Here is a 26,700-nt window from a genome sequence, read left to right as displayed (position 1 = left end):
AAGAAACAGCAGGTACAGCAGAATCAGGAGGTGAAGGGAGGGAACAGAGCCATGCAGAAACTATTTCTTACTTCTGCTTTTTTATCTATTACTACAAATATTTACTTAAAAGTTGTCTGTTCTAGTCAACATTCTAATTGTTATTTGTCAGACATCGTGGGGAACTCTGTCAGTTAAAGTTCAGACAGGTCTGTCTCAAGGCTTTCTCTGCTTCAGTGTCCCATCAGTGTCCCCAACCCTTTCCTTCCTCAGCACCATACAAAGGAAATTTCCCACTATATAGTCTGAGACATGATCTTTCAGCTACCAGACTAACATACAGCAAATACATTTTTCCTGCTACATCTCCCAGTCTGCAAGCCTTCCACAAAGCTTAAAGAGATGAAACCTCTTCCTCTAGTTCTTATGCAGATTTCTCAGGAAGAGTAGCAGCATATTTGAGCAAAGTATTCAAAAAAGCAAAGAACAACTTCCATGTTGAAATCTGCCTCTTAAAAAAAACTGTGTTGGGTTTTTTTGAAGTCAGTTTTGAATATGTTTACACTGTTTGCTTTTTATGTCTTTCATTGAAACTTCCACCCCAGTGCACACAGCTCAGACATGTCAATACAAAACACTTAAGGCAATTTAAAGATACACTCTTATCTGCACCTATCTTTCCATATGAACTAATTATAGTGCTCAAGGTAATTCAAAAGGAAGATTTTGCTGCTACAACTACTTGATCTTGTTGTTTTCTTGAGAAAAGGGTGGCTCTTCTGGTTACTACTTAAAACTCTAACTCAGAACTAGATCTATGGTTACTTCATAAAACTTGGAGCATTAAAGCTCTTCCATTTGCAAACTATTAAAAAGCCCCACAACTCTCACACAGATTCCATTGCATATGTTTACATTAGTTCAGGTCACCCAATATTAAGAGACTACCTACAAGCTGACAAAAACTTACAGACTCAATGCTAAGCCAATAATAAACAATAAACAAATTTTTTCCAGACAAAGTGCTGCTAGGCCAGCATAAGACAGCAGTAAAATCAAATCAGCATTTAAATTAGGATTTTTAGATGTGTATGTGTGCACAGATATATGTTAATACAAACACTAAATAAAAATCCTTCTTCCTTGAAGTCTGCTATTTTATACAGCACCGCTCAGTCATGGACAACATAATTTACAGAGTAGATCTCAAAAGCTGTGATTTCACAAAACCGAGGACTTGATAGAACCTCAGGATCTCAAAAACATACTTATTGAAAACTATTACCCCCTCCTCAACATAGAAAGCAACAAATCCTATGACAGTACCTCCCATCCTTCAACATGAGACTGCCATTCTTCCAAAAACTCTAATTTTTCCATTTGTCTCTTGGCCTCATTTATGTTGGAACAGACAGCTTTCATGGCCTGGAGAGCTTCCATTAGGGCTGCATAGTCACTGTGCTTCCTTGGAGTCCGCTTCAGTAATTCCTATTTAGACATAGAAAAGGAAAAAATAAATGGAAAAAAAAGAAAAGAAAATAAAAGGAAAAAACAAACTAGTCTTTGATCTCTAAAGGTTCATTATAGGAGACTTAAACAAAACCAGCATACAAAAAGAAAGTAGCCAGTGTTTTACTAAGTAGAAAAGTAGTAACCCCTCTAGCATTGTGTCCTAGTAGAACACTAAAACTCAAGAGTAATTAATTTCTAGCAATAAATAACCATCATGACTTAGGAAGAAGTTTGCACTTCAGCCACTTTCTCCCCCAACAATGTTTCTTCATGTTAAGCTTTGGGGTTTGGGTTTGTTTGTTTGTTTGTTTTTTATATTCTGCAGGATGCAACTGTTCAAGAGCAAGAATAACAATTCTGCTTAAAAATACACCAGTTCACCCATGTCAAAATTAACACCTGCCTTTCCACAACTCAGGGCAGAAATCACAGGTTCCTTTAGTTCCACACTATTGTTTGAACCCATGCAATGCAGCAAAGCACTGAACAATAGCTCAGGTGACTCACTGATTTCAGATGGTGCTGGCAGCCGTGCTGATAAACGAAAGTGGAGTCACCAGCATTTGTTTGAGATTTCCCATCTCAAACTACCAACTACCCATTTACAGCTGGGCTGGCTGAGAACAGCCCTCAGTGAATACCCTGCAAAACCCTAACCCTGCTGCCACCACACCCTGTATTTAAATTTACTTAATGTACTCCTTTCATTACTCTACAGTAATTCATTAGTCATTTTTCCCTGTTTTAGCTGTATGTCTTTCAAAAAATAGAATAGAAAAATAATTTCAAAATAGACCAAGGGAACTGTAAAGCCACAGCTATCTGGGATGACTCATACCTCATTGTAATGATTATATTTTTAATTTGCTTTAAAAACTTTTATTCTAATGTATTTCTTTTTAGATTTTTTATGTCATATGCCTCACAACTAGCAATCTTGCAGATCAAAGCTCACACATGCATTGTGAAAATTACTGTCCAATAATTGTGCTTCAGGTAGCTTTTAGAGCAGAGTCTGCTCTGGCTTTCCTCTCACAATTTAGAACTATAAGCAATACTAGACCTTAATTTGTTAAGCAAAAATTTGCTTAAAATATTTACTTTCTTGTATTTTATTTCCTAACATGGTAAATTACAAATTCAGAGGTTTAAATATCTAACATTTATCACCACATTTAACATTTTTCATTGATTTAAGGTGTCACAATATGATAAGAATAAACATATAAATGTACATAAAAACATTTACAGCACTTTACTGTTACTCTACAGCTTTTCTTATGAAAAAAAAATCATTAATATTTTTCATTTTCAGTTTGTTGATGATAAATTAACACCATCAAAGTATGTCACCAACAAACTCTGCTATCCCAAGCATTTTAAGCAAAGACATGGTCAAACCCAGCTGAAATTAGGCTCATTAAACTCTCCCAAATGGCTCACTTCTGTCCAACAATGGACAGGCAACCTTACAACTAGAAGCAGAACAGAGCTAATCATCTCAATCCAGCCAAGATCCTCAGTTCTTTTAATACTGATGTCAGAAGGCTTGCCACCAGCTTTAATGAGAGCAAGTCTGGGCGCAATACCTTAATAAAGAGATAATTCACTGTGTAGAAAGATTTTTTTTGGAGTTCGGACACATGCTTAGCAACCAGTCTTACATAGGAAGCAGTAAGCCCTCAATAAAAATCTTGTAAGTACCTTCAAAAGAAGGGGATACTTGCATATTCTCTGTATTGGCGTTACTAGATATCCCTCCAAGGGTACATCTGTGTTCTTGCGTCCTCCAAGGAGCATGCAATTCTGGAGTGGGAACAGGTTCACAAATTATTGAAAAATCCCAAGAAAATTATCAGAAATAAAGACAAGGGCATAGGTATACAGCAATGTTTGGATAAAGTATACATAGACTATGCAAATACATATATACATAAAAGGAGGGAGGTTTGCAAGACTGTCAAAAGAACACATACACAGGCAAGGAAATCATGCACATGACAAGGAAGTCATCATGCAGGCCTCTCGCCTAAGCACCTTCTTCATCCAGTCTGATGAAGAAAAGGACTTTTTCCTAAAGTTTGAAACTAAAAGACAGTAAATAAAATTCTCAGAATATGCTTTCAGACGTCAACAAACAAAAATAAAAATATTTCAGGGTGACCACTATAGCTGTTGTTTCTAAAATGTGTTTTTAGTATTAAGTAGTATCAAAGATGGTTTGAATCTTTGAGCATGGCCATCCTAATACACACCTCAAAAAAAACCTGTTCTTTTTTCATGCTTCTATATTTAAATTTGATGTGCAATGAATAAAATATCCTTAAGTCATGGGCAAAAGGCTATTAAATAGCTTCAACAAGACATCCAATTCAGAAGTAGAGAGTAAATTCAATATTGGGTAGAAGTACCCAATAAAAGCAGCTGAGAGAGAGAAAAGAATATGGGCTTTTGGGGATAAGAAAACATGCAAAGGACATCACAGCAAATATTTGGAATTGCTGGAATTAAGTGTTAGTACATAAAGACCTAAAGTAATGATGACAATTATTTTATGGAGACATCAGAGGGAATTGTGATGCAATGGTATGAGATAATCTCAGCTTCAAAGAACAAGTTGTCTAAACTGAGGACACTAAACAAAAGTTGTTTAAGGCAGCCAGATGGGATGTCGACACAGGCCACAGATCTGGATGTGGACTGTTGATGGAACAGAGGCTATACAACTGGGTGGCCACCCAACACACATATAACCAGTGCTGCTATGGGGATCTCCACATCCACCCTGTACTCATGGTTAACCAACTTCTGTCTTATCCTAAAGGATACTTTATCCTAAAGGATCTCACTTAACCTGTCAACACAAAAGCTTTACTGATAAAGACCAAGTAAGATAATGGCAATGCAGATATAGTTACTATAACAACTGTCTCTATACTCAAAGGCTCAAAAGTCTGGTTTCGGCTCCCAGTTATTGATAGATAACCACAATTCTAATGACCTGGACCCTTTGGTATGCCCAGAAGGCTTTGACTGTGCTTTCAAATCATACAGTCAGATGTCTTGTTCTCTACATTAGACTGCTGCCACTTAATCCTACAAATCTATGAGGAACCCAAACCAGATGTGAAAGCCTTCTGCATGTGCCCGTGAGTATGTAACACTGACACATCATGAACTGCCACAACTGCACGCTTGGCTTCCTTTCTCACAAAACAAGCTCTTTGCAATCTTTCTCCAGAGTATTTTGCTTTTTGTCTCTGTAGTCAGCATTCACCCTTCCTTTTTGAGTCTGGCCTTGCTGCTCCCAATACAAGGACCACGTGTATGAAGCTCCTCAGTCTGGGACAAGGTGAAGGATACTGTGTCAACCACCAAGGAAAAATAGGACAACTTTGAAGCAGTTTTTAACTATGAATATACATTTCTGAATACGAGATTCTTAGCAAAAAGGCAGATGGTGCCTCATGTTACCCAGTATCTCCCACAATAACAATATTCCCACACTGCTCATTAACTTGGCTGTAAGTAAGTGCAGCTGGAGAGTCAGATCTGGTATCTTTCAAAACATCTGGGAGCCGCAACAGGACAACTTCCCCAAGAACTCTGTCCAGCAGTAGTGAAACCCTACTGCATGCTAAAAATAATAATGAAATTTTAAAAAGCCTTTTTATACTGTCAGCGTTGGCAGAATCTTTTTCTCTCAAACACATCTGTGATGCTTTGCTGATAGGGTAATTTGCTCTCCAGTCCCAAAACGTAATGATCAAATCTGATCACTCCAAAATTTGATAGCATATCCATGGACACCTCCTCAGGTATTTAAGTTCCAATATAGTAGGCTACATATTTCAAAGCTGACCTTTTTACCACAGGACACCATGGAGGAAACACAAAAATCATTCCATACTGAATCCTTCTTTTAACAACTAATGTCAACTATTAGCAAGCTCAACATTAACACGGAAATTGGTTTTGCTGTTGAAAAACCATAAGGACTATCATACTTAACATTTTCAAACCCCTGCTTACTTGTCTTATAAAGTGAAAGATTACTTGTGGGGCTACTCCTTTCAACCTTAGATTAAGTCAGTATCTAAGTTTAAGATGGCTGCTCTATGATCCTTAACAAAAGATTTTTGTCTGCAACAGCTCTGGCTACAGTACCAGAACGTGAGCCTTACCTTCAGAGGTTCTGCTGAGTCCTTCAGCTGCTTTCTGTAATTCCTTTCCCTATCCCTCCTCATCTACTTAATCCTGTTCTTTGTCCTTTCTAGAGATTCACACCCTTGTCTCCCAGCCAGCATGTTCAAGGCACACTGCCTAATGCTGTATTATCCACAGATCCAGGTGCAGCCATGAAAATACCATTTACACACCCCCTTCCTCTGGAAAAACCACCCCCAGCTAAAACTGTCTGCTAACCACTTGCAGGTGTGCCTGTACTTGTTACATGGTGGAGGTGACAGTGCTAACAATTCACTAGCCCATCAAAAAATACAAAGTTAGAACACCAGTTCAAAGTTTATTTACCAAAAGAAACGTCCGCACTGTTCTTATTTTGTTCAGGTCGAGAAGAACCTTCTGTGCCTTCTCGTGGTTACTACAGTATTCATCATAGATACGGAATTTCTCTTTCTGCAGAAACAAAAAGAGACACTGTTTTCCACTTGTCATTTTGATTTTCTTTTAATTAATAAAACATGGAATTAACACTTTGCGAAGCTGAATAGCTAATACAGCCTTCATTCTAGAAAGTCAGCTCTTCTTCATACATTTATTATTTGAGGTCTAGCCTCAAATTATGAACAGTCTGGAAGCACCACTTGGGAATTTCAAACATAGATTCATAGAATAGAAGGTTGAAGGGGATCCCCAAGGATCATCTGGTCCAACCTTTCTTGGCAAAAGCACAGTCTAGACAAGATGACCCAGAACCCTGTCCAGTCTCATCTTGAGTGAGCCCAATGTTGACAAATCCACCACTTCCCTGGGGAGATTATTCCAATGGCTGATTGTTCTCACTGTGAAATTTTTTTCTCTTGTGTCCAACTGGAATTTCCCCAGGAGAAACTTGTGCCCATTACCCCTCATATCATCCATGTGACTCTGTAAAATGGGAGTCTCCATCTTTGTAGACACCCTTTAAATACTGGAACATAGTGATAAAGTCTCCAGTAAGCCTTTTTTTCTCAAGTCTGAACAAATCCAGTTCTCTCAGGCGGCCACAGGCTCTTCTCTTAACCCTGTCCAGACTGTCCACATCTCTTTTGTATAGCAGGGACCGCAACTGAACACAGAATTCCAGCGGTGGCCTAACAAGCGCTGAGCAGACAATGATAATGATTTCTTTATCTCTGCTGGTGATGCCCTTGCTGATGCAACCCATCATCCCCTTGGCTTTATTTTTTTTTGTCACAGCAGCCCACTGTTCACTCATATTGAGCTGGTGGTCCACCAGGACACTGAGGTCCCTTCCCACAGAGCTGATCCCCAGCTAGGTAGATCCCAGCCTGTGATGCACTCCTGGATTATGTTCTCCCAGGTGCAAGACCTCATATTTGTCTTTGTTGAAATTCATAAGGTTTAGCTGAAATATTTCTACCACAGAGCTACCATAAACACACAGGATAAAAACATACATGAAGAAAATGCAAAACGAGTGGCTAATTTGCTGACATTATTAACCAATTTGTCTGCAAACAGTTATTTTCAAATATGATCCATTTTTCTGCAGAGCTAAAAACTGATGTTACTCAACTTCTGTGAATTGTTTCCACTAACCCTTAATAGATTTTTCCTCCCACAATGAATAGTCAAAGATTTAACAAACAAACAAATGGGACTCTAACCACAGATAACAGTGAAACCTAGACTTTTTGTTAGGTCTACAACTGAAAGTAAACTAATTTATTCTCATTTTGTAAATCTCTGTAACAGTAACATCCTTGTTTTGCTCCAACAGGAAAAAATAATACTCCTAGAAACCAATTACTACAGGACACAAAATAGCTTCACAATCCAGAACCATGGAGGTATTTTATCCAGTATATGCAACTCTTTATTAAATATTCACATTTTTCCGTAGCTCTAAGGGGGAATAAAAGGATAGTACTACTTTTGTTGTTGCGTGCAACCTTGTACCTCCATCTAATGCATAGGCACAGCTTCACCCAAGTTGCAGGGCTCAGTTTGCCAGCCTGAGCTAATTTGGTGAATATAGAAATGATGAAACAACAAAAGTTTGTCATTTAATATGTTCTTTCTTCACTCTCCTCCCATCTACTTTTTGGGGGTTTTTTTGACATGATGGTAACCAAGAGATGAACTTCAAAGTACTCTTCATTATGCAATCAAGTCATATTTAGTCTTCATGACTAGGTACACTTATCACCATGACAGTAATTAATAAAGGAGAAAAATAAAAGAAAGACATGAGAAAAAGGCTGAAATAAAAGATAGCATACATAATTCAGAAAGCAGGTTCCAACTTCATGCTGTGCATTAGGTTCTGGCTGTAAACAATCCTCCACAAGGGACAGGAAGTTTTTGTGAACTGCAAGAATATCTTCAATATTTGAAAACAACATCTGCAAAAGAATAAAACATACATAAGTGAAACATCAGATACAAAACAGAAGAAAAATGTAATCAGGAGACTAACCTTAACTGTCTCTTCTGTGACATTTTTATCCACTTTGGCTGCAGCACATTGGATCATTCGGTGAAGAAAAGCCTGCATGAAACAAGACAAATGAGGAAACATTTCAGGAAGACTTGAACAACTTTTGCCATGTTATGCTTTAATTTGTTTCCCAAACTGGATATAGAGCCACATCAGAATATTATTCAGAACCCAAAACAAGCATTTATAAAGCATTTAGTAGTCGTGTTGTTCTAACATGATAGAAAAACCTATCTACATAGTGGTAAAAAGAGTAAAATATTAATGAAGCTGAGAAACTGAACATTCTCTTGAAGTACCACTTCCACCCTGCACTCATATTACAATCAAGCAAGAGGGAAATGTATTAATTTTCAAAATCTCACTCCATTACTTTACAAATTGAGTATAAGACAAGCCAAAATAAGCTGCTAATTTCCAAATTAAACTAATCAGGAGATACTATCATGTCATGTAACTTCTACCATAGCAACCAAAAGTCAGATTTCAGATGTATTATTAATCAAATTTATTTTAAAGTAAATTGGCTTAGAGAACAGTCAGCTGCACCTGGTTTTGCTTAATGAAAACTCTTCCTTCTTCCCTCCCCAAGAACCTAAACTCCAGGGATCAAATGAGAAGTTAGTAATACCACCAATGAAATACCAAAACGGTAAGTTTTCTTTTAGCTTACATTCAAGGACTGGAGACAAAAAGAATTAAGTAATAAATAATAAAGTAATAAATTAAGTAAAAAAAGGAATAAGTAATTCCTAAAGAAACAAATATCTCAAAATGTACAAAGAACAGAATTAATTTTTATTAATTCATCTCATTACAAAGATATTGGTATGTTCTAAAAAATGTCTACACACTGTAGACTAAAATCGTACAGTGATAATTCTTGACACAGACATGCATATTCTTCAGTCATTAAAACCTGGCACCACAAGTGCACAAATGTCATGTCTTTCATAACCATTTAGCTCTGAGTAACTGTGCATTGTACACTGTACATGAGCTCATCTAAATTCTGGCGTGGTGCAAATTCCATAAAAGAGGCAATAAATAACCCCTGTGTGGAAAGACAGCAGTCACAGCAACCCTTTTTGCCCTCTGCTGGGACTTAAACATTTTCATTCCCAAGCAGTGCTCCTTTCTCTGCTGAAGAGGACTCTGTAACTAGCATTACACATTTTTATTACTTAAGAGTCAAATCTAGTTATCCAGGACATAAACCGAATTAAGTTTGGAATACTGCCAGAACACTGTATGTTTCCTATCGCTCTCTACAATGATGTAGATTTTCTAGTTCATTAAACCTGTCTTTTTCCTGACTATTTCTGCTTTCTTTTTAATGTTTTACTGGTGATAAAAAAATGTGATTAACTCATTTGCAGCAGTTAACTGATGGTGGACGACAGCCCTTTATATCATTCCTTGCTATGAATATCCCCAGGGGTTATGGCAAATTTGCTGTGTGCATTATCTGTACAACCAATCACACAAAGAGTGAAAGCCTGCATGACTCTTAGTTAAATTTTGGAAGTTTACCCTAAGCCATGCAACACCATTAAATATGCTTTAGAATCAAAGAGGAAAAAAGAATTATAAGACCTCTGAAACTCACATCTATTTTTACCATCTGTAACTTCTCTTTGCTCACATTATTTCCCCATAGACCAAACATACTGCTCATCTGCACTCATCTCAGAAGATCTTCATTTCCTGTAATTGTGAAGGAAGGTGAACATTAAGCTGGCTGATGGTGAAACTGAGAAGGAATTGAGAGATGAGGCATTAGTTATTCCCAAGTGATTCAAGACACTAGATGGGAGTTATGAGGTCAAGAAGAGAATATATCAGCTGCAATAAACAGTTGTCCAAGCAGCACTGTCCCAGACATCACAACTGCAGAGGTTATCAGAAAATAAATCCAGGAAAATCCAAACTTCTGCAGAACCCAGACACAAACCACTAATTAGGCCTGGGACAACTTCAGTCCCTTCCTGCAACTTTGTGCAAGCCCATGCAATATTTTGCTGTACTCTTTCTGCAGGAGTAGTGTAATCATGAGGCCAGTTTTTCTCTAAGATTTGTCACCTGTTCATAGAATCATAGAATGACCTGGGTTGGAAGGGACCTTAAAGACCATCTGGTCCCAGTCCCCCTGCCATGGACAGGGACACCTCCCTAGATCAGGTTGCTCAGAGTTCCATTGTTGTCTCTATCAATGCAGATTTGCTTCCTGAAAAAAACCGTAACACCATGTCTCAAAAATCAATGCATGTGACAATTTGAATTTTTCAAGCGCTTACATGAAGTTCTACAAAGCTGCACATACTGCAAAATAATTGGAATAATCTCACATTTTCTAGAAGAGTAGTGTTAAGAGAATTCAGGGGAGTGCAGGTAGGGATGGAGGTCTCTACCTCCATTCATGTGCCACCAAGACCAATCTCCGGCAGACTTCCCCTGCTGTGGAGTGAGTAATGCAAAGCACTGATGAAACCCAGGTTTCCAAGATGTAAATCCCCTTAGCAGCTCCCTTCCTGGAGCACAGAGTCACCACAGGCTCCACAAACATAACACCTCTGCACTAGTACTTTGCTAGGGAGAATGGACAACCATCATCAGGCAGGAGGATGGAGAATTAACTGCTTTTTTTACAGTGTAAAATAACCTCAATCCAGCACTGCAACTATGAAAAGACTAATGTCCCTGAACTTGCATGAACATACAGGTCTCAGAGAGGGCTGACTACTCAAAAAATCTCCAGAATTACTTAAGCATCAACCGAGGACAACCATGAGCATTTCTGCAAAAATTAGTAAACAGAGAAAAAGCAGGTAATTTGCAGACACAACAGTAAGGAGATCCCCAGCACAGAAATTACAGACTTTAAAAGTAAAATATATAAGGATGGGCAGAAACTAAAAAAATTATATAAGCTTTTGAAGATACACTGAATGAACTATTATTAACCATAGAAAATAATATACCTGTTAAATAAAAGTAGAATGGAAATCTCAGCCAATTTACAATTCACTAAGGAACTGGACTCACACAAAAAAATAAAAACACTGAACCAAGAAGTCAGAAACTCCTCTAAAATAACACTGAGTTGCTTCTAAAACTTCTACCATTACTTCAAGTATGAGACCTCAAGTCCAGACTCATTACTGAGCACCACATTATATGAAGGAGCAAAGCAATTGCAAACTGCAAGGACGCAGTGGAATAGATCCTGCTCCTGGACTGAACAAACAGCTATAGGAATCAATTGTTATACATGATTCCCATGCTTACAAAAAAACAACAAAAATCACCAAACTGAAAAATCAGTTCAAACTTAATACAATTTCATCAAACATACATGTCAGTAAATCATGACTCATCTTTGTTTACTGGAGTATACATTACATCTTGCTGAGGTTACTTCAATATTCATCTACATTAGTGTAGAAGCTTCATAGCACTACGACACAGAGAATAACAAACATCTCAGCGCACTCCAGGATCCCAGACCAATGGCACCTAGACAAGGATCCTCAACTTTCTCAAAACTTTTCAAGTGGATTCCAGAGTCTCCCTTAGCTTCCTTTCAGTTCTTAGTTTTCTCAAGTAACAGGAAAGACATTTGGCAAAAACAGAATGTAATTCTCCAGATTTTCACCTTGTGCCACCAGCATTCTATCCACCTTGCTATAGTATAGGGATTCAACCCTGCAGCACAGCAAATGGCGATTCCTGGCACTCTCTGCCAGCTGGACTTTTGATAATTTCTCTTTTAAGAGAGCTCCACGCAACATTTCAGAGCAGCAACTTGGCTGGGTGCCATAAAGAGCAGCCTAAATTTTAAAGATCAAATGAAGAGCAAATATAGAAGAGGATGTTTGTTACCTATATTAAAAAACCCATCCAGTTTTGTTTGCCAATTTTTAGAACTGTTTATGGAAAACTCTGTCACTCCAGGACTATCCTTGAGTCACTCAGAGTGCCACAGTCCCTGCCTCCACGAAGTTTGGCTTTCAAACTACAAACCTAAACTTTCTAAAGCATCCTTCTGGAAACTTCGTTAACACAAAATGGCATCTGCGTGACCTGCTTTGGAGAAGAAATGTCTCAAAATGCTGATAAAATTCTAAATATGAAGAATCACCTTGTAAGAAATTTTATGATCTTTACAAGTCTGACAAACTTGCAAACCAGAACATGGTGTTCCAACTAAGTCCTTTGAACAGGGGAGCAACTACATATGAAATACATAAGATAACAGCTTAGTGCTGAAGTTTTCTGCCTCCATTCAGCTCCTATTGGGAACATAAATGCCTCTATTTTTGGCTATGACTCAGGGTCCCTGTACCGTGGTGGTACAGAGAACAGTAATTCACCTCTACCTTTGAGAAATGTGATAAAGAATCATATGGAGATGATTCCATGCTAATAATATCAATGAAGATTATTACACGTTTTTCATATTACCTGCAAACTGTTACATACTTTCTGTACTATTCCCTGTTCTAATTCTTTTACCCTTTGCCTGACATTGCAGTAATACAATAGAGAAAGCAATGGGCGTGAAAATTAAAACATAAAGCATTGAAAATCCAAATTCAAAGAATTATAAAAGAATTTTTTCATTATAACAGATAAGTACTAATGTTTTTGCCTGTCTGCTGATCAGCTGCCATTTTGTGAGGCAGCATTTTTTTACAGAGAACATACACTAGGTTCCTGTTATGGGGATTTTGACTTCTGGTCTTATCAAAATAAGAGTACCATTGTTTGTTGTTTGGTGGCGGTTTTTTTCTTGATGGTTGCTCTGTGTGTTGTTGAAAAAAATCAAAACAAAAACCTACCACTGCTAGAGATAGCACAAGGAGCTGCCAACAGCACAAATGACTTCTCTGACATCTGGAATGAAATCAGGGAAAACAAAGAACTCTGCCTGCAGAAGACTCCAGGGCACAAAGATTTTTTTGCCTTCTTTACAGATAAAAAGTCCAGAAATTATGTCAAAGCTCCTGGATCACAAAATATATGTAAACTAGCTTTCTGAAAGCAATAATCCGACTTAGTATTAAGCCTAAAAATAAATATTGGGTTTTATCTGAAAAAAAGAATTTTTAAATAGTTACTTATTTATCCCCTCAGAATTCTTTTAACAGTGTTTCTACCCTTAAATCTACACTGTCATAAACAAAACCAAGGTGGACTGCAAAAAACATACGTGTTTTTAATAAGGTGATTTCCTGCACATTTTTACTTCAGGAAAACTAGTTCAACTGAAGTGCCCAACTTATCATAAAGACTGCTGAATAAAGCTAGCTAGCTGTTATGCACATTAAAATTGAATAGAATTTGATTTTGCACAGTGTAAAGATAAAATCCTATAAAATAAGCCCCAATAAGGAAATGTTCATATTTTTACACAAACTTTTTGTGTCTATGATAATAGCCTCATCTTCACAAATTTAGAAACACAAATCTAAAATACTTGTAGCGTCTTTTTTCTCTCTTTACATTTTCAGTGTAACTATAGGCATCTGGATGATGGAAAATATTTTGGTCTTTTCACAATATTCCAAATGATCCTAGAGAGAACATGGAGATCTATCCTTGGGAAGAAAACTGCTATCATAGCTGACTAGCCTATAGTGGCTAATTCAGCTCACAGGCATCAAGGTAGTATTTAGCACAGCAGTTTTGCACACTCGAATTAATGCACATCAGGTTCCAAGTCCCAGAAGAACACCAAGCCAGTTTTGTTGAAACACTTTTCTTTGATTTTGACACAAGGAGGCAAAACAAAAAAATCAATAGAGAAGACTCCAGCAGCAATAGCAGCTGTGGCAAACACTGTGTTCTTACCCTCCTCTTCCCATTAACCTGTGCCAGCAGCAGTGCCAGTAGCTGCTCAGGCTGGCTTCTGCTACTGAACAAAAGACTCTTCTTCTCTCTCCAGTGATTCACCAGCTGAGGCACCACCTGTTTCTCCCATCTTGCCTGCAGGACTGGATGAATCATAACCAGCAGCGAGAGCATCAGCCAAGGTCAGATACATTCCTTCTCCCTGCTGCACCTAGAGCTACTTTCAAAGCTGGCTTCATATTCTGATGCCTGTAAGTACAGGGGAATTGATGGACAACATCTGCAATGTTTTCCATTCTAGTGGTAATTTCTTTTCACAACTTACCAAACAATCCACTTCTCCATTCATCTGATCCTAAGGGGCATCAGTCTGCCTGAAACAGTATCCCTGACTTCTTTCCTTAAAGTAAACACGAATTCATAAGTACACACACACATACAGAAATGACTGCTTTGAAGAAATATATATCTTCATAATCTTCTCATACATGATGAATATGATGACACATTTTGGGATAATCTTAACCCACACTCCATCATGTATAATTTTTTTTTTTTTTCCTCTATCATATCAGAAAGCTTATTCTAAGAGTAGAGCAAAAAAACCCTTCCTCATCCTCTTCTGTATCTCAATCACCATTTCTGCATTTCGTGGTCACTGAAAATATTTTTCAACTTTTTACTGCGCATCTTGCTCTTTCTTTCATGCCCTGTGAGACTTCTAAGTCAGTTCCCTCCTTTGATGAGGAAATGCCCCCTAAACTCATGTTCCCCACCTCTAAAATCACCTGAGCTTTCACTTTTGATCCCTTCCTTCCTTTCAGCTCCACTACAGATGAAAGTAAGAGATTTATAGTTAAAGTCCAGTTCCACACAGCCAGGCAGGAAGTCCAATGTCTCCACCCTCTTCCTTGTACTGAAGCCATTCTCAAATAGATTTAGTACAACCTTTTCCTGGCCCAGTTCAGAAGACACCTATTCATTTTCTTCCCTGATGTCAAGAATCCTGTCACCCATATCTAGTATCCTTATTTTGGGAACCTGTTCTTCTGAGGACTAGCTAAACTCTTTCTGGTCCACAGAAGTTTGGTTGATGAGTAACGATGGAGGCACTCGCACGCTCGCTAAGATCATTCCAAATCTCACCAAGCCAGAGGCCAGATGTCTGGCTGGTTCACACACGCTGCTGTGATCTGATGCCACACGCAGAAAACTGCTAGAAGATCACCTACATTTTTGCTTAATTAAAATACAGTTGAACCAGAGCTTTAGCAAAAGGCCATACACTGGCATAAGTAATGTATCCCCACCTGCAAGATGAGCAGAAGGCAGTATGTCTAATATTTTTTGCCAAATATTTTATGTAACATGGGTTGCTGCTTACCAAGACTTTATCCCATTAAAAACACAAACAGGTTAGATTCCATTCTCAGCATCATCAAGAGAGGTTCTGGAAGGCAAAAAAAGGGATTTGCCTGACCCCTGTGAATTTCTGAACAGTCTGCTGGGATTGCAACAAACAAACTAACCAAACAAGAGGCATGCATATCAATAAACAAAATACTTCCAGCATGCCAAGACTCCTCTTAACTGTATTTTGAAGAATTTTTGAAGGAAATGATACTCTGTATTAAAAAACATTCACATGTATGTGGAATTCCCTGTGGCAATACATCATATGGTCCTGTTGATGCATGTTATTAAGTGAATAATGTACTGCTAATCACACAACTGATCCTGTATCATTCAAGTTGGAATGGAAAAGAAATGACGTCCACCATTACAGCTTGCCTCTCATAAAAGTCAGCAGTTTCCTGAACTTACAGAACACTAGGTTCTCATTAGGAAATCTCAGTGATTTCAGCTCTGTCAACTATCACCAAACCAAAACAAGAATCTAGGAAACCTCAGAACAAATGTACATCTGGAAGTAACAGTATGTTCCCACTATATTGCAATCATAATTAGAAAAGAATTCATATGTTTGAAACCTTTATACTTCATACTATAGTTTCTACTTCTTTTATGCAAACATATCTTCTTATTCTATTCAATTTGGAAAAAATCTTGAATTTTCATTTAATTTTGATCCACAAACTAATTATTTTCCCTTTTTGCTTTAGTTGGAGAACACCAATTAAGAAGAATTCAACATTTCCAAAATATTTTTGAGACAACTCTTTAATTCTACACATCAAATTTTATTTCTATTAGCAAATCAGTAATTTCAGAAAGTGTGAAAGATGAGAAACACATGGAAGGACAAGATGAGAAACACATTTGTCACCAGTCGCCGCTCCAAAAAATTTTTTTAGATTTTCTGATTCAATTTGAGAAATAATAGGTAGAAATCTAAAAAAATATTGCAAGAAAGTCCTCTGTTCGTTGTCTATATCTTTCTAAAGTACATTAACATGTTTGAAGAAAAGTTTGAATCAAAAATACCCACCAGAATAAAGAGAGCCATAATCTTTATCACTCATTATGAGGAGGAAACCTGAAATAACATATCACATCTCCACTTTCAGAATTTAAATTTAAATATTAATTCCTATTGCATCTGAATAAGGGAGGAAAGTTGACTCAGCACCAATGAAAACAAATTATTTGGTCCTTCATTATTAAGGTAGCTTATTAAAAAAAAAAAAACAACAAACAAACAAACAATTTTACCTATAAACTGAGAAAACTTGAAACTACTGACAGGCAATCATAATGGAAGCCCACCAACCCCTTTTTACATGCTCAGTTTTCAACACAGCAAATACTTTTTTTTTTCTAACATTGGAATGCACAGTCCTTAATTATGAATTTGTTTAATTTTTAATATGGCTAGATGCTAATTAGGAATTAGAATGCTTGAGAGTTCTACAATTTTTATTTTCAGAGTTGTATAAATAAAATGTACTCTCAAATACCATTCAGTGCCAATTCTGGCTGCCATTTGTACTTGCACACTGGTGCCAAGAAAAACACGATGGAGGGAAGAATATGAAACAGCAGTTTTCTTACTCAATTTCAATTCTTTGCAAAGCCTGCAGGGAAGCTGTGGTGAGTACAGAACTTCTATAAAGTGCTCTCTCCTGATCACAGAAGGAAAAGCTGAAACATCCCATTTAAGGTCTTTCCCAATCAGTAGCAATCAGAATGCTTCCCTACATAAGGAAACTTATATCTCAGATAATTCCTATTGCTATTGCTTTAAATAATTCCTATTATCTAAATTTAAACATTTAGATAGACTCACACGCAACAATGCCTCAGTTCATGCAACCATCATTTAATAAACACTGCAGTATGTTTTAAGTATTTCATGTTTTTCAGTTTGAACCAGAACTTTTATTTATTATACAAATAATAAAATAAATAAAGGAGAAAACTACTCGTTTCTGAAAATTAGATGTAAATATTAGTTGTCTTCATTCAAAAAAGAATACAATAACAAAAATTTAAATTATTTAACACACAGCTTCATAAAAACAAAAGCTTGCTATATGTCTCTATTGCCTGCCCTGAACTGGTCTCATGAATTTCCATCTGCCTATATGGTTTTGAGTCAATTTCCATGGAAAAGCAATCATTAATAATATTTTTTTAGACTGTATTTGATTCACAGGATGCTACAACTGTGCAAATTCAAAGAATAGTTCATCTTTTATTTTTTTATTGGCTTGATATGGTAAAAAAAATTAGCTAAAAATTAGCTCTCTTTTTTATTTATGCTCTACATAAAGGAAATATCTACACATCTACATCTGTACATCCACTGAACATTAATTACACCACAGGATATTTACATGCTAATCACCATTTACATCCATCGAAGAGGTTCCATATCTTGAAGGATACAATGATCACCAAGGACATGATATTAGAAAACTAAACAGAGCATCTTAACATCCAGAAGAGACCTGTAGGTGTAAAGCCAAAACATTTGAACTTATCCACATTAGCTGGATTGCCTTACTGTCAAAAAAAATTCCTAATTCCAAGAAATATGGACCAGGATTCTACATGAATGCTAGGGAGAAATAACCCCTCACTCACAGGTTATCCTTCTCTCACTGATCCTTTCTTTTCCTCTTTTGCTAGTCAAGCACAGGCTCCTTCTTTTGTCTTATGTAGGTCTGCGCCCTGTCTTTGGCTTTGATGAGTTCCCAGCATAATTGCACAACACACTTCTCTGTCTGTGAAGCATGTGTTCCTCAGGAACTCAGACTGCATGTCTGTTCTTGCCCTTTTCATTAGTTTTTATAGGGAAACAGAAGACAAAACCTGATTAAAATATCATTTTCTTTGCCTTCTTAATGACATTTTTTGTTCAAATGCTGGGACCCTAAGATGAGACCGCTCATTATTACCTTTACCTGAAATAAGAGCCTCATTGTTTTAGGCTGTAATCAAAAGCTTTAAATAATCTTCTGGTTGAAGCTGAGAGAATCAGGGATTTTTTTTAGATATAAACCTGTAAAAATAGCACAAGAAGACTGTCACTCTCAGTCAGTCCATGGGGACAGCCTGTAGGGCCACTGTTTAAATTAAAAAGAGAATATTCAGCAGTCACAGCATCATGGAAATCACCCTCCTCACCAAACCACCTGCACCATAACTGCAGACAAGCACAAACAGAGCACACTGGTGGCAGATGCCATCTGTTAATACTCAACCAGAGTTTGACAGCACTGAATACCACTCATACCAGGACACACTGCTGTTTACCAAAACACCCACGTTGATTCCACAGACTGAAGTCTCACTGAGTCTTTCCACATAAGGTTACACAAGGATCTGGAACATTTTTTTTATTAATAATTTTTATTTCATTCATGAATTTGCTGTGAGCAACATACTTTCAGTTCCTATTCTCCAAAGTAAAAAAAGAATTGTCTAAACAATTCAAAGTTCCAGATACCAGATTTCTAAGAACAACACAAAGGAACAATGGTGTTAGTGGTACTGGGAAATCAAGAAACCATAAATAAATACCAAGTATTGTTTTCCAGCATCTTTAGTAGTTCTGGATCGTACAGTCTATGCTTCCTCTGGATGAGGAAATGACGCCTCTGCAGGTTTTCCTTGTGTCCATAATAGACTGCTATAACTTGCCATATGGGGGCCAGCCAAAGTCATTGCACTTGCAGACAGTGAGCCATGCAGAGGCTCATCTGTTGGGCAATGATAAAAGCTACTGCGATCACAGACTCATTTCTTGACTACAAGATGCTGCCTCTCCACTAGGAAGCCTGATTTACCCTTTTTAAGGAACAGGTTATGGGTGGCACAACCCATCTTAGCCGTGGCAGTACATGAATGTACTGGTAGAGATGGCTTGGAAATGAAGGCAAAATAGCTTCAGGAGCAGATCCACGGCTATGGAGTAGCTTTAGGAAGAGACCCAACATCAAGATCAAGTTTGAAAGTCTTCAGTCTCTACATGTTTCTATCAGGAGATAGAAGCATCTTCATCTTTCTTCTTCCCTTAGATCCTGCTTGTAGGAATGATCAGCAGCAGGGAGGAAAGCAAGCAGTGAGGTCAGTGCAAGATGCTCTCGACTAACACTATTCCAGATGTTCAGTTTTCACAATTATATCAAAACATAAGGAAGAAAAACTTGCAGGAAGATAGGTTCACTTTAAATTATGAAGCACAAGCCTAGAAGAGTAATTAATACTTCACACATACAGATGAAGCAGACACTACACTAACAGGATGAAATTTTATCAGAAGGAAGAAAAAAGAAAAGCAGATTGCTTGGTCTTTCAGGCTTTATCTTACTTTCACCAAACTGCCTGTTAAAAATTACTAATTGCTAAACTTTGATTTTTTCCAGCAGCATGTGAAAGAAACTGGGATAAGAACAGAGGGAGGTTGCCAAATACACAGTTAGAAACTTTCCACAGGCTTTTTTTAGAAGAAAGGGAGTTTCATTTCAAAATATTTTTCTAGCCTTTTCTACTGTGAAGACTGCAGTGCAATAATTTACAGAATGGATGCTATCTCTATAGATAAACAAAACCATCATTCACAAGGGATTTGACCTTAACCTTCTGTCCTAAAATAGTATGGCCAATTACATAGCAGCAGCAGCCCACATCCTTAAAATATCTTTGACTGAATTATGGAACTAAGTGCTAGTCTTGACTTTTCAAGTTTGCTACAGACTGCAACTAACTAAAATAATAAATATACAACTAAAACAGACAGCTACATTTGTCAGAAAATAAATTCCAGCAACTAAATGGTGAAGCAGAAGTATGTACTGTTGAATTCACTGCTCTTGTTAAAAAGAAGAGCTCGAAAAAATGCACAACTGGACTTATCAACTTACATCAACCTGAGCAATAAACTAAAACCTTCCAGGAAGTTTATCATCCTGTTTGCTGACTATAATTTGGCTTGTTTTGTTTTGATACTGTTTTCCTGTTCCTTCCACTCATGTCCTCCAAATCACTGGAAGCACTGCGAAAGCACTGGAACCTCACTGCCCACACTCCAAACACTTATCCAGCCCATACGCTTAATGTTATGGGCAGAAACAGCTTCCTATCTTCCCGCAAATCTGAAAGAAAGAGCAAAACTGTGGTTCATTTGGCTAGAGAGAGGTAACAAAAACATATGTCAAAAAGTATCCTAAATATATTGGGCATTTACTGAGCAAACCCAGTGCAAACATTTAGGTAACAGTCTGATACATTTTCATTTAAAGAGAAAATCACTTTGGGTCCAACAAACAAAAAGATTTAATGTTTATAAGAAGACCACCATTTGTCAGGTGTTATGATATATTTTAATCCTACTTTTAGCATTATTTTTATGGAATTTCCTTTCCATTAATACTCCACCAGAATTGCCAGCAACAAATGTGCAGAACAGCACAAATCCAAAATACAGTGTCAGCACTAATATTGTCACTATCATTTCTGTGACAAATATAACTCATCAATGACCAACACGGGATACTGCTCACTACATAGTTGATATTTTCCTATTATTTACGTGGTTTTTGAAAAATCTGTTCTAAGTCTGGAATAGTGGGGTTATATCTATCACACAAAAACTACAGAAAAACTTAAATCTTGCCCGTGATTTTATAAGCCCTCTCTCAATGACCAGTTCAAAGCAGCAGCTTTTGAAATACAAGTCATCAAAAAAAACTGAGCTCCCTTTTGTAATAGATAAATCAGCTGAACAACACAAGCTCAAACATTAGCATGAGAGAAACTAATTTGGTATTAGGGAACATCTTTTCTCCTTGGTAGTCTCTGTCATTATCTACAAAGCACAATAAGCACACATCATATTTTACTCTCTGTGTAAGGAAACTCAGCATCCAGGACTATTATGAGTAAACAGAAGTTTGACAACATGCAAATATTGCACACTATCCTTCTGATCCCTGAGTGGACAGGCATCCATATAAAACAGAAATACAACATCCATTGCAAAAGGAAAGCCTTCTAGACGTGCCTCCATTCAGTGTTAATGACAGTATGACAAGGCCTTAGTGCACAGAACTGTCACACCTGAGGGTGGAAACTTCCAGATGCAAAAAGTTCCAAGGAGGAATACAGGACACAGGATCCCTTCTGGAAGCACCATAAAGCTTGTCTCATTTTCCAAAGGGATGGCTGACATCCAGATATTGTTTTTCAACTATTCTTTCAGACAGCAAGGACACTTCTTTTTCACTGTCAGTCAAACCAAAGGAAAAGAGCACAATTTCCTGTCTCTTTTTAAAAATCAGAGTTCACCTAAGAAACAAAGGTGGGTGGAGGCCCCAGCACTACTGAGTCCTTCTGGACAAGAGTAAGTGCATGGAAGTAGGAAAGATTTAGAGCAACGAGATCACATTCAAATAAATAAGCCTGACAAGGAAAAAAAAAAAAAGGAAAAAAGAAAAAAAAAGTCTCCCTGTGCAGAAAAGGTGGGCCAAACTGAAGCCAAATCCCAGTGAAGATAGAGCTGCTCTTGGCTGAGCTATGCCTTAGCAACTCAATACATCAACACACTTTGCAAGGCCAATGCAAGGAGTATTTGGAGGATTTAAGGGCCAAAGGGGTTTTCCTGGTGTCCTGGGTTGCAGTGTATTCTATTACCATCCTCATGAGCTGTTGAAACCAGGTGGGGCAGTGTTTCCTTGCCTCCTCCCCCAGACTGTCTTTCTGTTAATTGCCCATCATTGTCCTGCCGCCTGACTCAGAGATAACTCCCTCCGGACTATCTTCTGTTAATGAGCCTCATCAACACTTGGCCTCATGACTCATTACCCCATTGTGAGATGCTCCACCCAGAGGGAGGAACCAAGCATCCCATCAGATATAATCTGAGACTCTGAACATCAGAGACAACCCTTCCCACTGGATTTCCAGAGGACAGGAGCTACACAGCCACCACTGGACCTTCTGAGGAAGAGCAGACCTTTTTTTCTACAGGATCACTGCTTCAGAGGACTGCAGCCACCATTCTACCAGACTGCTACCACCACCCTGCCTAACAGGGACTCAGGTTGTATCTTGACTCTGTCAGTTTGAACCAGTGTTTTCTTTTAGGGTTTTTTTTTTTTCCTTTTCTTTAATTTCCCCATTAAATTTTTATTCTGACTTGGTGATTCCCACTGGTTTGTTTTCAAACTAGTACACCTGGTCATGTTGTGTTATCAAGTATTGGTGTATTTTCCAACAGAAAGGGGTCTTAGCCATGACCCTTTTTCACAAGCTCAAACATGAAAAGGATCAGATCAGCAGCAAGGTCAGACTAAGCAGTCAACTAGAAATACACATCCTGTCTGTCACACAGCCTGCATGTGGATAACACACAGCCCGCAAATGGGTAACAGCGAATGGCATGGCTTTATACCTACCTATGCAACAAACCATGTTCGAGGAAGCAGGACTAAGTCATTCTCTAAATGCGTCACAGTAATCTGTATTTTTCTCTTCCCAAACCAGACATCAATTTGAAAAGACTTCATAACACGCTCCCTTTCAGCAAATGCATAAGTATATTATAACTACACAGTGTCTCTTGTCAAATTTCTTCTTCACATGAAAAACTCCTGCAGCAAAATTCTGGATTACAGCATAATGCGAAACCAGAAGGATTTCTGAATGTACCTTGCACAAGTCTCAATGCAGTATTGCTCATCTGGCAGCCATCCCAAAATCTACTTGACATTTTTCATTTAAGCAGCATGCAAAAATCTGGAAATTTCTCAAACTAAAGAACAAGCAAAGTTGTCAATAGACCTGAGTCTCCCGCTCCCACAAAACCAGATTCTTACATGGTCACTCCAGACCATCATATCAGGGAATCACATGAGAACAAACAATAAAACAAATCTCTCTTCTTCCTGAAGTGTTCAGCAGTTACTGGAACTGAATGTGTCCTTCTCTTCCCTTCATAGCAAAGGAGAAAAAAAAAAAAAAAAGACCTGATTGGTTATTGCATTTGCCCTGTTCTGTTCATGTCCTCATTAATGTAGGAACTGAGGGGAAGTTTTGCTCTTGCGTCTGAAAGAGCAAGAATTTCATGATCTAGATCTAACTCAAAGCTCACATCTTGTGTCCCACAGCCTCCTTCTTTTAGGAACAAACCAGACTACTCTTTTTTCCATGGAATCACACAATATAGTACAGGATAGGCATATTTGGCATATTATGTAAGGTCCAAACCCTCTTCTGTATTCAGAAGGAAGTCATTACATAGGGCTGCTCCTGATAACTTGTAGATTGTGAGCTTACTGAGCTATGGGCTATTCAAAACTTTTTTAGACTAGGCAGTAGAATTTTGTAATTCTGATAAATTAAGGGAGTCTGAATGAGCTTGACCCACAGTACTGAACCAGTGGCTTCAATGTTCATGTGAAAGATCCTGTGATCTCTGGAAGAAATCTTACCAGCATGCTGTTCCTTCAGGCTATTCAGTCTCAAAAGTTCCAGTGCTATAAAATCTGCCCAAAGGTCTGATGCGTCTAGTTTTTGAGATTCCTGAGCACTAGAGACAAGCCAAGTAGACACAATCCTTCCAGCTCCTATGTTTAGACTATGTATGTGCTTTTCAATCCCCATGAATGCCAGTGGATTAATTTCTGACCACAGGAAAACATCCGCAGCTTTACTGTTTGTGTCTGGTTGGAGGGAGTGCTGCAACAGCTTTGACAGGCAGAAGGACCTACATGTCTGCTTTTGCTTTACTTCCATGAAGCACGTCTTGCTCTCAGAAAGGAACTACATGCCTAGTCACCAATTTTGGCAAAAAAACTGACTTTGAAAAGACAGTTATCAGTTTGCAATGTTTATCCTGCAACAAATTTTGTTTATCGACCACTTTATGAATAAATCAAATCAGATTTTGCTACAGCTGACTTTTCACTGTGTGTATGCATAGAGGATTACCACTGCAAAGTGCTTTGTTAGCAGTCTTCACACTCACAGGAGCTGATAAAGAGTCAAATACATTGACTTTTATCAGATCCACAACCATAGTAAATAAAATCAACACTCTTTACAAAATAACAATGGGATTTCTAGCAACTTAAAAGTAACCTGGAACATCCAAGAAAGACAAATACCTGGGTAACAACAACAAAGACTTCCGAAGTGCAGAGCAGATTTCATACCTAGTCAGATACTTAAATCTAAGAAATAATAATCATTAAACACTTTCTTCAGAATTCCTTTATATAACATATAAAGACTTCTTCATCAATCAGTTTGAATAAGCTTTCCAAAGAAGCAAATAGTACAAGGGGGCAGGAAAAAGGCTGGTGGATGGGTCATCAGCATAATACCCTCTGTTACAAAACCCCAAATACCAAAATTCAAAAACTCAAATATTTTCTCACTAAAGCTAGCCTATATGGAGGCTAGATTGCCAGATTATACAGATTACAAATGCACTGGCTCAAATGAGGAGGCCCTATAGGTAAAACTAGTCAGGCTATGATTCAACTGATGCATAATTAGGAGTGTATTTTGTTCCAGGTTTTTGATTTTGTAGTACTGTCACTATAGTATTTAACAGGTTTGTTCCCCTGTTTGGCCTTTCCAACATATTACATATTACATATGCCATCTGCATGGTCTAGTCCTACTCATGCTATCAAATGAACCTCAGGTGAAAATAACTGAATTCAGCCACATATTCTCAATAAATGTCACGTTAGCCATTTAAAGCATGCTATCTGTATGATGTTACACCAGACTATTGTAAACAAAGAGTAAAGTAAAATGTCAGTGCTAGATTTTGTCAGAATATTGGGACTCCATCACATACAAACTGAATAGTAATGCTTTTCTGGAGTTTGGTTTAGATGGCTACAATAATTTTATAACATATTTTAAAGTTCCCTTACATGATTCCAAGGATCTGGCTGGGTTCTTACTCGGCTTGAACTTCATGATCAAGCTACTTTACTAATTTGGTATACTGGTCATTCACTTCTGGAAAGGATAGAAACTCTTACTGAAATACATTCTGCAAACATTAACTGTCAGCCAAGTTTGCAAGGCAAAATCCAGCATCAACATTTTACTCTTTTTCCTTGTCTACAGGACTGTATGCCAGAGATATCAGATTAGAGTCTCAAAAGCTCATAAAAGTGCTGGTTAATTACATATTTGGGATGCACAAAGAACTGTTTTTTCCATATAATTGAATGTAGTATTCTGGAAATATAGTAATCCTCAGTAGAGTATATTAATCTAACGCAATCACTGGCATGTTCCTACCTCTTTTTTCCCCATCACTTTAGATTGTATGAACTTTCAAGGTCCAACACTTTCTTCTACACTCTATAAACCCTGACAAATTTTTCACTCAATTTCACAGACAGAGTTAACAAAAAACCAGAAAGAGCTGGAGAAAGCAGCCAGAACAATAAGGATGTGCTGATGCAAGCAGGAACTCAGCTCCTTTTTTCCATGTTAGAAGAACAAGAACACTCCTCTCAAAGACGCATTAGGTCAGAGACCTCAGAAGCAAGAGGCTGGTAGCTAACAGTCCTGGCTGAAACAATGTCAAGGACCTACTAGAGCACACCCATTGCTTGTGATGCAATGTCAGGGAATTAGTATTTCTATCCCCTTTCATGCATTAGTCAATTATGTTAGCAGTTTAAAAAAAAAAAAAAAAAAGTAGAGTTCTAGATTAAATTATAAAGATTATCCAGGTTACATCTTAAAAGTACAATCCTAAATCACGGGCAAAAAAGAAAAAAACAATCTTACAAGCTGTGCTTTTAGAAGCATGTGCAAAGCCCCAGGGGGCTAAACTTTGGAAGGTGCTTTTCCTGGTTTCTGCTCACCCCTCCTTTTTTTGGTTTTTTGGGGGGGTTGCTTGTTTTGGGGTTTGTTTTTGTAAGTTCATTGACAATACAAGTGCAAAAACCATGAGCTTCTAAATAGCTGGAGTCCAATAATTATGCCCCTCATCCACGTGTATGGAAGCACACTAATAACAACACAATGATCTTCCACAAATTATTTGAAACACTCAGTAACTTCTTCTAATATTGTAGCTGTAGAAGCTAGAAGTGAAAAAGGGGTGCTACCACACATTTTCAAAAAAGGCACAACTATATATGTAAAATTGATTGGCTTTCTTTGCTAAGAAAACTGAGTTCTGCAAAGACACAATTAAAAGGCTTAATTTTCCATGAAGTACAATCAAA

The 26,700-nt window shown here is 37.7% G+C and overlaps 1 protein-coding gene across 3 annotated transcripts in view; it reads right to left on the bottom strand.

Annotated features, from left to right (window-relative positions):
• PREX2 (phosphatidylinositol-3,4,5-trisphosphate dependent Rac exchange factor 2) overlaps positions 1-26,700 on the bottom strand; it is a 171,268-nt gene that overhangs the window by 118,162 nt on the left and 26,406 nt on the right. For 2 of the 3 annotated variants that reach the window (XM_010405115.4, XM_039548323.1), the window contains 5 exons: positions 8,156-8,227; positions 7,959-8,081; positions 6,025-6,129; positions 3,196-3,297; positions 1,306-1,467 (listed from right to left, as the gene is read on the bottom strand). In XM_010405115.4, the coding sequence (XP_010403417.1) occupies positions 1,306-1,467; positions 3,196-3,297; positions 6,025-6,129; positions 7,959-8,081; positions 8,156-8,227 (564 nt within the window). Of the gene's footprint in view, positions 1-1,305; positions 1,468-3,195; positions 3,298-6,024; positions 6,130-7,958; positions 8,082-8,155; positions 8,228-9,785; positions 9,884-26,700 lie in introns of all 3 variants that reach the window. The other variant, XM_010405116.4, reaches the window with a different exon arrangement.

The sequence above is a fragment of the Corvus cornix genome, chromosome 2 (genome assembly GCF_000738735.6).
Source record: "Corvus cornix cornix isolate S_Up_H32 chromosome 2, ASM73873v5, whole genome shotgun sequence".
NCBI lineage: Eukaryota > Metazoa > Chordata > Aves > Passeriformes > Corvidae > Corvus > Corvus cornix.
The sequence above is the reverse complement of the archived record's forward strand: the minus strand, read 5'-3'. Positions and strand labels throughout refer to the sequence as shown.